This window comes from Anopheles gambiae, chromosome 2 (genome assembly GCF_943734735.2).
Source record: "Anopheles gambiae chromosome 2, idAnoGambNW_F1_1, whole genome shotgun sequence".
Classification (NCBI taxonomy): domain Eukaryota; kingdom Metazoa; phylum Arthropoda; class Insecta; order Diptera; family Culicidae; genus Anopheles; species Anopheles gambiae.
Genome location: NC_064601.1, coordinates 49269897 through 49283372, shown reverse-complemented (window position 1 = coordinate 49283372; position 13476 = coordinate 49269897). Strand labels below are relative to the sequence as shown.

Here is a 13476-nt window from a genome sequence, read left to right as displayed (position 1 = left end):
TTCCGGTTCCCGCGTCGGTTTTATATAGACTGTCCCCTCCTCGAGCGGTTTGCACACGCACAGCACAGGATAGGGCGCGTTTCCTTCTCGCTTTCCCACAAGGCAATACATGCTCGCCCAGGACGCAAAAGCGATAAAAGTGCGAAGGTACGGGCTGGGCGCAAAGTGAGGTGGCAAAATATACTACGGTACCTTATATGTTTTTCCGTTTCTCATCGAGTGGATAAACGAGCGAAGCATAAAAAAAGCTTCCACGTGCGATTGGAGCGGTCCCTTTCCTCCGTCCAAGCAAAGTCTGTTACGTTTGAAGCCCTTTACAACAGACCTGTACAGCCATCGCGGCTGATCTGACGTAAGCGAGCCGACCGAGCGGTGTTTCGATTTCCCTTCCGACACCCGGCACGATCAAAACACTGCTGCTCGGGGATGGAACGCCGGGGGTGGACCCTGATTTGTGATTTCCCACACCGTGCGCTTTCCGATGCAGCAGATGCTGGTGGGGCCTAGGATGGGCTGTGCTGCACGCGAGATAAAGTGCGCGGTTCGATAGCCCTTTGAGGCACGGCGCTGTGTGTGTTTCAAGTCCACGGCTGCGGGTGCGCACTGTTTACTTACGCTTTCAAGTTCAAGTTTGGGTGCCGCTGAAGATGGCAACAATTTGAAGCGGTTGAAACAGTGATGGAGTATTGCGTGCGCCGCAGGGCCCGTGTGTGTGCGTATTTTTGTGCTACAATGTATGTGCTTTGATAATGGCGTGGTATGTTATTTGCTATGGTGCCACGTGTTTGGTTCGATCGAAGCAAAATGGCTTGTTTTTTTTGTACATGCTCCATCAACGTAGTGCAGTGAAGCGATCGATGATGGATGAAGAGAAAAGACAATTTGCGTGTGATTGAGGCTGATGCGCGTGTGACAAATGTCTTTATGGGGGCCGGTCGGTTTCTTGATTTATTTGGCATGAGTTATTGTGCACTCGGTCGTTTGGTCTGCATCGTTGGGTTGTTTAGTACGAGTTTTATAAGTCTTCCTCGGATGCTAGTGTATTGATCAAATAGAGTGTGACATAGGGAAGCTAGCTGACTCGTTTGCGTTAGTCGAGATAAGTGAAATAAACTGTTTCGGAATAGTTAAGCATAAATGCAACAAAGGCTTCATCTCGTATTAATAATGTAACGATAAAATCTAGCAGACACTAGGTATGAACTCACTCGAAACTGCATGAAACATAAATGATGAAGGACATCGATCAAAAGTAGGCAAAAATGCAATTCTGTATGCACTTGGTAGTTTCAGTTTGAAACTAGCAGCTGTCTCACGGTGCACACACTTGTCACGTTCATTAATTTTTCAAACTGTTCGTTGAAACGTGTTTCTAATTACTTTATTAGAGAGTGAAACATTTACTAGCTCCGTTGTGTCAGAAATTCCGCTTACCGAGTACCGGGCGAAAGGAAGCGGAAATGTGGCGCACCATAAATAGATTGAGCAAAAGAAAGCGGTGGCGCATTCTAATCGTTCCACGGTGTACGTTCACTTTTCAACAAAAGCCAGCAAGATGGATGAAGTAGAGAGACCGGGATATAAGGAAACACCACCTTTTGTAACATACCCACAGCATGCGAGGCAAAGGAACAGGAAAAACCATTACTGGACACAATCAAATTCGTACTTTTCCTAAGATTTATCTTTACACTATATCGTGGTTCGCGGCATGGCCTGGGCCAGCGAGATGGAAATTGAAAGTAAAACAGCCCAGCGGTCCAGTGTGTCCGTAGAGGCTGCGAAATAAAAGTAAAATTGAAAACGATAAAAAACCGTCCACCCCGCACCCACAAGGGCTCACGAGCCGCACGCCTGTGTGTGTGTGTGTGTGTTCCTTTCTATTTCTATATCCGGAGCCTGGCGGCACTCCGGGGCAAAGAGCATAAAAGCAACATAAGCCGACTGGAGAAGCAGTATACAGAGAAAAAAAAATAAATAAAAAACAGAAAAAATAATACACACACTTATAGTTACCCTCGTTTCACTCACTTTCGCTCTCGGTTAATTGTGGTGTCGGCCTTCCAGCGGGATGGTCCCCTGGGTTCAAATGGCCGTTCCCGGTGTGATGAGAAAATCTTTGTAAAACCTTCGCCCTTCGTCCGCCGGGGTGCGCGTTCGCGTTCAGAAGCAGTTTGGGTCAGTTTTACACACTTCGGCGGCTTTAGCAGTGGTTTGAGGATGGGAAAGGGGAGTTCGTCCCCGGAGGGCACCTAAAGCTCCGGGGGTAGTGTGCATGATAGACGGTGGCTATGATCGGTGAAGCGAATCGTGATGATTAATGTTTGATGTACGAGCGCACGGTCAACGGTCGACGGTCAATGAGCGGGCGGTTAAAGATCGGAAAAGAGAATGGGAATGGGGTTTTTAGAGAGCATGATCGGACAGGCGGAAAGGACGAAGAAACGAAGAATGGTTTGATTTAAGCCTCAAATCATGCAATTTGGAAAATATTTGAGAAAACTCATAACATGTTGTTACAAATTCAACATCGATTATTTTTGTTCAGGTTTGAAATAGTTCCCAAATCGCTAAGAATGTATTTGAATAAAAAAAGTTTTTGGCCTACAGTCTCTTTTTTTGTTGATTTATTGAATTTACTATCAAACCTTGTACATTTCAATGAATATGGTACGATAAACAGTGCTAAATGAGATCACACTACACTCATGAAAAGCAATAAAATCTAAAGTGCGTTCCTAATCATTGCAGGTTTCACTTTCCTGCCGTACGGGTACGGATTCCGAAGCTTCCCAAGACCAACCTTGTACGGAATTGGCAACGACATTTGATCCTGTAATGAAATACGGGTAATTCTCGCCGGGATTTGTGCGTTTAGATCCGAGGCAGCGCAAATGCGCTCTAGCCGGGTGGTTCGGTTCGGGTTTCGGGAGGTGGGGTTTTGTGACCGTCGGTCACAACGTGCCAGATTCGATGACCAAGCACTTTCACCGGAAGTTTGCATCTCCGTCCAAGCGCAAACCTTTGCCGGCATCAAACCATGGGTGGGGTAGGAAATGGGTCATTCATACGTAACGATAAAATTAAACTGGGACATCTCCGATTGGCTGAAGCCGAACGAATGAGCAGCGCTCCCCGATCAAACCCATCGTGTATGAAGATGATGTTAATGATAATGGTGATGATGGCGATGATGATGATGTTGATTGGGACGCTACAAACGAAATCAAAACATAATTAAGACACCCATAATTTACACCGAAATGTTCCGGTGTCACGGAGAACTTGAGAGTTTGTTATTCGTCGTGCAGAAATTAGCACGATGAGGACAATTGAGAGAAGGGCTGAATTTCTTCGGAGAGAAAAGAACAGAAAGGAAGAACAAATTTTCGATGCCACGTCGCTGCCAGTCGCTGAACGTGGGAAAAGTTTTGTGTCAAAAATAGCATAATAATAATACGTCTTACAAAAATATTACTTGGTTTGGAAATGCCGAAAATATTATGCGTCGCAAGTATGAATAATCCAGTCATTACGAATGAGAAATTACTTATCGCTCAACATTAGTAAAGGGACACTTTTTATCGGTGGTATGATGTGGTTAAAAACGCTTCTTCATAAAAGCGGATGGAAATTGGATGTCTGAGCAATTAGAAACACGGTCGATATTGTAATTAAGCAAAGTGCACCACTATGGCCCGTTCTTCAGCCCCACGGGTCATCAGTATCATTAGATTCACATGCACACTCTCGTAATTACATTGAATGTGGGCTCCTTCACAGATCCTTCGAGTGGTGTAATGATCTTGGTTCGAAATTGAGAAAAAGAGACGAAAAAGTAAAAAAAACCTGTAGCACTCATTCAAAAAAACGCCATTTTTTTGAGTTGTTTGACATTCGATTGTTGGTACAATCGATCCGATTTACATTGCGGGGCGCTTTCTAGCTGATAGCTTGTTGAACGCTATAATGAATGCGTTAACACATTGCGATGTGAGATGCATCGTTCAACATAGGAGCTTTTTTAAACCATAACTGAAGATAAACTATGACATGATTGGTAACGGATCATTGAAAAAAGAATAAATAATTTATAAAAGAATTATAATTTACATTAGTGTTATGAGTTGCAGCAGTAGTAAACGTGTCATTCTCTAACAAAAACATCATGTGTTTTTGAGTCACAAGAAACCATAGCAGAAGCTCAAATAAACTATAAATGGTATAGATTTAAACATTTAAAGTATTGATACAATAATTTCTAATCATCATCATTTATGTCGATGTATCTGGTGATACGATTTCAAGCGAACCGAAAGCTAAGTGAAACATCATAGATAACGTCCCAAGTCAACCATACTTTTGTTTTTCACTCCTCAGCAACGGCGCTTACACATGATTAAGCAGTATGATATTATTTTGCTTCATGCGCCAAGACCAAAAGGCGACCTAGGAGACGAAGCTATTCCTCTGCTCCTGTGCACGAGCAAACCCGTCATCATCAAGTCAGTGGCGCACGCATACACATACAGCTTGGGTGTCATTGCTTTACAGCGAATTGCACTCGCCGGATAATTGCATTCGCTGCAGGCGGCCTGGTAGGAAGAAAGCAGGAAAAGTCGCGTACATGAAGAGGAACAAAAGTGCATTGCATCCGGTGCAGTGCTCCCGGAGTGCTGCCATCGACTGTGGCAGTTGCTGTGAAATGGTTTCATTTCGTTTTTTAGTATGCATGCACTGCCATTGCCGAGGCAACGGGGCCAGCAGGCGTACGGTGGCTAAATTCCTCCGGTTGCGGGGCTTGTTGAGCGTTTTATTTTTCACAACCTCGTGCTGCAGCACCAGCAGCAAACAGCCGCGTGCAAGTACGTGTGAGTACCAGTCTGGATATATGTAAAAAAAAGTATAGGTTTCGTTCGGCTGTTACTGAATGCGTTTCATGCACTTGATTTTTGTGTGCCCACTTTCGAACGGAAAGGCGCCACCGTTTCCGAGCACTGTTCGCTGGGCTATCCGGCTTTGCAAGCGATGCCATTGGCCTAGAAAACGTGATGAAGGTTATTGTCAAAAATAAACATAGGTCGTTTCAACTTTTATAAATAATTTTGAACAAAGTAATAAAGTCCGATTTTGTTTCACGGTGTTTTACTATTCAAAGTAAAAAATGTAGATCAATGCACTTGCAGTCCAGCACCGCATGACAGATTTGAGCAATGAGCAAGTTTTTTTTTTGCGTCAGAGCAGCCCAGTTTATTATGAAATGAGGCGAGAAATTAAGAAATTATCATCGCTTTCCATCTTATCTTACCGTTCTATCATTCCACTCGGGAAGCAAAAGCATTTTTTCCGTAGAGTATAACCGAACTCAATATGAATGGCGCGACCATCGAAATGACGTAAGTTACTGCCAGACTATCTTTTCCTGTTTTATTTTTGGGTCATCATTTGCATACAGCAGGCAGCTATCGAACTTTGTTTCATCCGCTTTGCACTGATTTACCGGTGACAGGGTCACGATCGAAAACTCGATGGGAGTTTGCCATTGCCATCGTGGGTAAGTTTTGCAGCTGGTTACCCTGTCGGTGGTGTCTGGGAAAAATTCCATGATAAAGCAACGGCACAGTAAAAGATAACGTTCTTTGCGAAGTTGTCGGTGGAAAGCTTCATATTATATTGAACTTTATTGGAAATATGCAAAGCTGATTTAGCGCTCTTTTGTTGGGAAGTTTTTTTTTCGAATACTAAGCAAGACTGTGGGGTGTTCCAGCCGTTGGCCATGGGTAGGCAAAATGCTTGAAAAGAAATTTTCATTTTGTGAACTGCTGATGAATGAAAATAATTTTTGTAGCTCATTCAGAACATTTTGATTAACTTGATTTCGCTAGCAGAAGCAGGAAACTGGTCACATTATTGAAAATTTCTAGATTGTGCTGATTCTGTGTTAATTTACCGCAAAATTAATGTGTGTGAATCATAAGGAGGGCAATGTAAAAATTAAACGTGAGGTACATTGATAGTTTTAGCAATAAATAAATGTATTTCAATGAAAGCACACAAGCGAATGTATCACAGAAATGTGTATAAAACATTCCTGCACACAGCTTTGATAGGTCAAATAATCAAGAACATTTTTTTTATATTTCCGTAACGATCACCGAACGAGTAACGATCATTTCAAAACCACGATCGACAATTCGTGAACGTTTCATCGATTTCAAATGGTCGATCAACATACCCAAGCAACAGAAACGCTCAAACGCTTGAAGTCTGTACATATAATATCTGTACATATAACCAGTATTTATAATAGCTTACATAAAAGTGTTTTTGTGATAAGTATGTTAAAAAGCGAATAAAATAGTAAAATATACTAAATAACATTGTCATATGAATCTAAGGCATCACAAACGACAAACGACTGACTGGAAGAGAAATAGATTCAAGCTGATAAATCTTTGCAGAAACTTATATTTTTTCCAATTAAAAAATCCCGTTATTATTTCGCGAATTGTTGCGCAATTAATGTCATGTACTTATTTATAATTGCAAATAATTCATGTTTCCTTAAGCTACTTGCAAAACAAACTGCCAATATACCTAATTCGTGCACATCGAGCAATACTGTAGATAAGCAGCAACGTAATCGTATTGTAATTTATTATGCGACTTATTACACCATCAAGTAATCAATTACGCCTTATTGCACGATAAAGGACCCCGCATCCATTCTACAGGGACGCCTTTACAAAATTGTATCAGAAAGTCGAGACGAAGAAAGAGAAATACAGATTGCTACGCACGTAGCAGCAGTATATGTAACTCTAAATTTAATTGTAAGCATTCTAAAAACATTATAATTTTCGAAATTCAAGTTGATAGATCTTGAAGTTTGTACGATTTTAGCAAAATTATATTTGTTTGGTATTCGTACAATTTGATAAAAAATAATTACTACTACTACCACATTGTATATTGAGAAAATAACCGACTAACGCTTGGCATCCGTAAGCTGGGTTTGTCCCAGCACAATGGTAGGATTAGTGGACAAGTATGATCATAATTTTCCGGTATGATCATTCGTTTACAGCGGTACGAATGGTAGAGCTATCGTTTTAATGCAGATGTTATGTATGTTATTGCTGTAATAATGCTGTAATATAGCTGTAATTGAGTGTAATCTTAGTGTATGTTTTACACACATAAATTATTGTACTGAAACATATTGAATCTTTCTTAAAATGGTAAAGTGGTCAAATGAGTAGTATTGTAATTATTTAAAAAATATTATTTTTTATGAATGCAGTGCAATATTCAATGATTACAAAAACATTATTAAAAGAAAGTAAAATAATTTGAAAGAAAATTTTTCACTGTATCAGTTAAAAAACTAAAAGCAAGTACAATTACAACTAAAAACCCAAAAATTCATCTGCAATCCGAACAAAAACAGTTTGAGCAGTTATGATGTTTTAGTATTTTAGTTTTAGTTTTAGTATTGCAATATAATACTAACGGTGAATAATATAATAAAGCGTGGCTTTCTTGTTTGAATAAAAAAATACAACTGCAAAATGATCCTATTAAAAAACACCCAGCATTTGTTATTTGGAATAAAATTGACAAATAAATAATATATTGAGCAGCAGTAAATTATGTCCGTTGGATCGGAGATAGCAATAGCGGTGGCATTGATTAAAATATCACCTGATGATGCGGTTCTAGGGTAATCCATCCTCTCTGCAATCCAATGTACCGAGAAACGTTATTGGCAATCAATCGTCTCCTGCTTGCCGTCGTTGGAAGTTCGATCGGTAAAAAGTGAAAGTTTACAGTAAAATGTTCAAAATACTCATGCTGGTTCGGCTGTAGGTGAAAGCCTAACATAATCGTAAGCGCGCACATACCTACCAGTACTATACCAGCGTGGCCAAAAATTCTTTGAAATCCTAAAAACCAATCCCAGCAAACGAAACCAATTCGTTAGGATGCATTTAGTTCTGCATCACTGCACCTAAATTTATACGCCTGAATTGTATCCTATTGGAAGGGACAACGTTTATGGGACAATAAATATAAAATTGTTTCCGGTACCCAAATGAGCTTCAAATGAGCCCATAAATAATATTAGCCTATGGATTAGTGATTGCAGGGTGGAAATAAATTAATAAATTGTTTCCCGAATGCACCGCTAGCGGAACATCGCAGCGTAAGCACTGCATTTCTTCTCAAAATCTGACGCTGGTAGGATAGGATAATTGGATGGTGCTGATAATCGGCGCGATAATAGGCGCACGCATTCTGAACGAAGGAAAAATCTTGGTCCCGCAAGCGAGATAATCATGGGAGCACCAGATAGTGGTTATAATTGCCAAAACTCCTTCCCACCCAAAAAAGAAAACATTTCTCTGCCCCGCTCAATTAACACACTTCCCAACGAACGGCACCATGGCAGGCGAGTGGTTGCTGCCTCCGGTCGAGGTCGGTGGAGCCGATGGTTTTATTGGGTAGACGCAGAAATAAATTTATATGGATTTGGTTGCTCCGTGAACCGGTTTGCCGCTCAACCTGCAGTCCGGCCCACCGGGGAAGCGGCTGGAGAAATCAAAAACAAAATCCCAAACGCACATTCCGTGGCCACGAGTGCCTCGAGCAGTCGTCCGTTCAGCAAGCAGTCCGTGACGTTGGCCGAGACGATCGTGTGCGATGAGCACGGAAGCACACGGCTGCCTGCGCGCACGCAAATCGGCGCGTCACCATGTGGTCCCATTTGCGTGCGTCACCCAGTAACGGAACCAACGAATGTCACAAATGCGTTCGAGGCGGGTGGTAAGCTTCCTCCACCCCAACCTTCGCCGACCCACGCTCCAACGAATCCAAAACCGAAATGGGGTCAGAACGTTTCGCTTTCGATTGGCCGTCGTGAACGTGACTCTGTGGTGCTTGCTGGTTGGTGTTGCGTGCGAGAAGCCATTTCCGGTTTGCCGTGTCGCGCACTGGAAAGGCTTCCGCGCGATGATCGAGGTGAAAGGAGCAGTTCGGATCGAGCTGGGACATGCGGTACGCCACTTCCATCTTCGTCAACGTCATTTCGTACGCAATCTGCACGACAAACACGATGGTTGATGGCGATGTTTTTGTATGGTTTTCATAGTTCGTTTTGTAACTTTATTTTCACATGTCTTTTATTTCTTTTGATTTCTGCTCTAATTGCCTCTTGCATTTCTCACTTGCTCTTATTTACAATGGTTCATGTATGATTTGGAAGGGTGGGAGGAAGTTTTACGACAAGCGCGAGTAATGGCATCTCCCGGAAGAGAGATTCCGTTTTTCGTGCTTGTCTCGACTGTTGCTCTTGTTCAAGCGAATGTTTTTTTTTGTGTATGGATATTTGTGTGTTTTTCTGACTCCCAATGAGTGACGATTTGAGTGCAAAGAGGAACGATGGAAAGAATGTTACGCCGGTTGGTATACGGTTCCGCGCGCATAATTGCCAGTCGGCGTGAACAGTTAGCGTGCCGAGTTTCGTTTACATCCGAAAGTTTGGCAGCTTTGCTAACGGCAAGAGGCAGCGAAGCTTCTACCGTACACGATACAAACGCTCAGCTTCAGCATTATGCACAGGAAGGCAACACCAGCCGCTTCCCCGTAAGCCATAGATTATAGCTAACGGGTTGTGCTGGCTGCTACCGCCATGGGCGGATACAGATGTGTCCGCTGGCATCGGCAACTGGCGTTCCCGTTCCTCCTACTTTTCCTCTGTTGCACCCTCATCATCGGCTCATGGTGCTGTTATGTTGCAAAGCTAGCTGGTAGGTAGAAGACTAGAACTCAACACTCCAAGTGCTCACCGGATGGCTGCGGGGCAGCTCCGTTGACCAAGCGGGTGCAGAGTGAAGAGAGTGAACTGATAGAAGTACATTGTCTAGTGAGATGAGTGACGGTTTCGAAGGGTGTCAACCGTGGGTGAGAACTGTAAGCCGGAACCTTCCTGTCCACCTGGATGGATGGATGAAAGGAACCGGGTCGGGCTCGGGCCAGGCTGGGCGTCTTCTTGTAGTAAAGAAAATCGGTCCAGCACCGCACCGGTTGGGCCCACTACTAACACTAAAATCGTTGCAGGCGACGCCAGATCGAATTACCTCAATCGGCCTTAGGGTCGCACGTAGGGTGAACGTAGGGCATTGTGTAAGGATACGTAGTAGACTAGATCGAAGAATAGTGCTCGAGGGGCGCATTAGGGGGGGTTTTAAAGTTAAACGTTAAAGGTACGCCATTGTCGCCCGGCCTCGTGTAGATGAAGGTCGTTTGGATGCGCCAAAAAGACGCACCGCATTTAGCGGTAGTAGTAACAGTAGCAGTAAACAGTAAGTAAATAGTAAATAGCAGCTATCAGTGATCAGTGATAGTGTGTGTTTGGTACGAGATTCAATCGCGTGGCTGCGATCGAGGGCCTCTTTCAGGTCGGTTTGAAGGAGGAAATGGTGTGAATGCATGTAGATGTGCGTGTCTCTGTGTGCGCTTCGGCGTGCCTGCGTCTAGGGCAGGGACAGCGTTCGGTCCTGTCGGTAGAGCAAACCAATGGTCACAACAAAACAAATGAACAAATCAATTCCTCATCTATCGGCTAAGTTAATAAATTAATCTCGAACTCGGGCGAGACCACAACAGCGCCCCGGGTGTGGGTGGGGGCTGGGCTGTGGCCGCCAGCGTTAATAAATTAGAGGGGATCGCGTTGTTCCCGTTGTCGCGTTCGGCGCCACGGCGGCACGGCACGCTTACTTTCGCACGGGCTTGTGGCCGGCGTAGGCGATCGAGTGGGCGGGCTGGCTGTGGGAACCATAGTCACCGTATCCGCTCGACTCCCAGCCACCGGACGAGCCGTGGTACGAGGTGTGGTCGTCCTTCTTGGAGAGCAGCTTCTTCAGGAACAGGAACTTGGACAGGACGAGCGCGATGACGGAGACGATCAGCGCCTTCTTGGCGATCAGCGCAATGCCGAGCAGGGCCAAGATGGCCAGACCGACGATCTTCAGCTTCACCAGTCCGAGGATGGGCAGCAGAGCCTTCAGGATCTTCTTCTTGCCGCGGGCCTCAGCAACCATGGCGCGCATCTGGCCCTTCACCTCCTCCGGGATGACGGTGGACAGGCTGCGGGCAGCACCGGCCATATCGAGGTTCAGCGAGCGCTCGCGCATGAAGCTGACCGCGCGGTCGAACACGTAGTTCTCCAGCGCATCCTCGCGCGATTCCACACTGTTGGCCGACTCGACCTGGGCACTTTCGGCGTTGTACGAGCGGGAGTCACGGCCGGCCGTCTTCACAAACGAGAGGCCACCGGCCAGGCTGATCTGCGGCTGGTCGAAGAAGTCACGCGCCTTACGGTAGAACTGGAAAAGAGAAGCGAACAGTCAGTAACGGCGCTGTGGAGTTTGGGGTGTACAGCTCAACCTATCGCTATCGAGAACTATCTAACGCTACGGAGGCTTCTGATACTGTGTTCTTCTTCCATTGACTACCAAGAGGCCAAGAACTGAAATCGTTGAGAACTAAATGAAAAATAACTATGCAGATTTTGCTTGCATTTTAACTGACACTGATCGGTAAATTGGCGTGATCGCGTTGCTTTTCTTTGTCAAAAAACCCATTCATTGTAAATATCAATTCTCAATGCCATTCCTTCTCGCAACATTCTTGCCGGATCCAAACAAACATTAAAACTGCTTTAAACTGAAAACTGCCACAATTCCACCAGAACTGCATATCTTGCTCCAACTATTTTCCAACCCTCCTGAAGTGTCCAACCCTTCACCGATCGTTCGTTAAGCCCTGTTCACACATTTGCTGCGCTTTTCCTGCACACCAGCAAAATACACAACCGTTCCGCTGGCAGCGGGCAACGGTACACACAGTTCCTGGCACATTTGTTTCTAACAGCACTGGTCTATTCTCCAGCTCACTTCTCCTCCCGTTCACATTGTGTTGCACTGATTTTGTTTTGCGTACCGTGAGCTGCAGGCAGGAAATCGAATCCTTTTCCAAACACTCCTTGAAGTCCTGGGCGGCGGCCAGGGCGCACACACTTAGCACACAGATTAGCAGCTTCATGGCTTGGCACGTGTGCGGGGACGATTAGATCGAGCTGTACTGCGGCTACCGCGAACTTTTGGGACACACACTTGGTGGCTGTCTTGCTTGGTGGGCTCCTCACCGGTACGGAACTAAACACGGATTGACAATTTTCCACACGCTACCGAGGTGTTTATAAGAGGTTGGCTCGCCCGATACCCTCTCTCTCTTGGGGCGGTGTGCGCGCTTTCTCCCGCATTCCCACTCGCTTACTCGCACTCAAACACACAGACACATTCGTTCATCTTTCGTTCGCATTTCTCCCTCTTTCTCCGGGCGGCCCGGTCGATCTTCGCTGATCGCGGCCCGATCGTGGAGCGCGCCCTCGTGCAGGGTTTGTGGCTCCAACGCTTCGCTTCTCTTGTTTCGCGGGTGCGAAGGTGGTGGCGCTTGCGCACGCACAAATGCACGAACACACACACACATACACACGTACACACCGCCACACAGTTGGGATGTGCGGACGAACCCGAGCAGCATCACCGCCCCTGGGCGAAGGCAGGAGCGGGTAGTTTTGGGGCTACCCGCCACTATCGACGCTTTCTTCGGTGCTTTCTTTCTTTCGGGCTAGCAGCTCGCAGCAACAACCACCCTCGCGTCACCCTTGCTGACACTCCCCCTTTACGGGGCACCCTGTCGATCGTAAGAGGGTAAGATGAGGTTGAGCCCGGATGTCGATTTTTTCGCCCACCCCTTACGCTGCATCTTACGGTCCGCCCCGTCAACCCCCGAGGCGGAACGGGCGAGCTTCGAATCGATTCACAAATATTTACATTCTCCATCTCCCGGTTTGGCGAACGGGTTCGAGCGATTTTTGTGTGCGCGGTGTATAACACCGAAATGATGAGTGTTTTTTGCTGTTGCTGCTGCTGTTTCGATCCTTTCCTGGCGAGCGAAAGCGCGCATTCATTCTTGGATTGCCTCACATACTCCGAGTTGTGTGTTACTTATTTTTCGTAGAGTCCGGCTGCCTGTCGGCATTGATGAACAGAGGAATCTTTTGGGTTGGTTACCCACGGGGGGATGGCACGGTCGGTTTGGAGACGGAAATTTAGCGACGATCAAATTAGAGACCCTTTTCGCGATCCATAGCCGCCTCACCGTGTGGGTCCAGTTCGGCTCCGTTTGGTTTTGCCGCTGATTAGACGATTGGCATCGGTACCGGGAGTGAGAGTTTCGATGTGTTAGAGCTTGAGAGAGAAAAAAAAACACATACACACAATAAGGCGGATATGTTAAGATCGATTACGGGCCTAGATTCAAGTCCACCCGGATCTCGTAATCCCGGGATGTCTGTATGCCATCGACCGAACGGGGAGAGGGGTGGGTGAATGCGAAGAAGGGAATTCC

The 13476-nt window shown here is 45.4% G+C and overlaps 1 protein-coding gene across 1 annotated transcript; it reads right to left on the bottom strand.

Moving 5' to 3' along the window:
* Positions 1–9151: 9151 nt before the first annotated feature.
* On the bottom strand, positions 9152–12238 carry LOC4577359 (uncharacterized). The gene is made up of 2 exons (XM_001230862.3): positions 12004–12238; positions 9152–11387 (listed from the first exon to the last, which is right to left on the bottom strand). Exons 1-2 carry the CDS (start codon positions 12103–12105, stop codon positions 10776–10778), a joined length of 714 nt encoding a protein of 237 aa, XP_001230863.2. The 5' UTR covers positions 12106–12238; the 3' UTR covers positions 9152–10775.
* Positions 12239–13476: the final 1238 nt, after the last annotated feature.

Bases quoted from the DNA above. Each gene is read 5' to 3' on its own strand.
- LOC4577359 (XM_001230862.3), bottom strand. From the start codon at position 12,105: ATGAAGCTGCTAATCTGTGTGCTAAGTGTGTGCGCCCTGGCCGCCGCC. The intron at 11,388-12,003 runs GTACGCAAAACA...TCTCTTTTCCAG, and splicing joins TTTCCTGCCTGCAGCTCACG to TTCTACCGTAAGGCGCGTGA.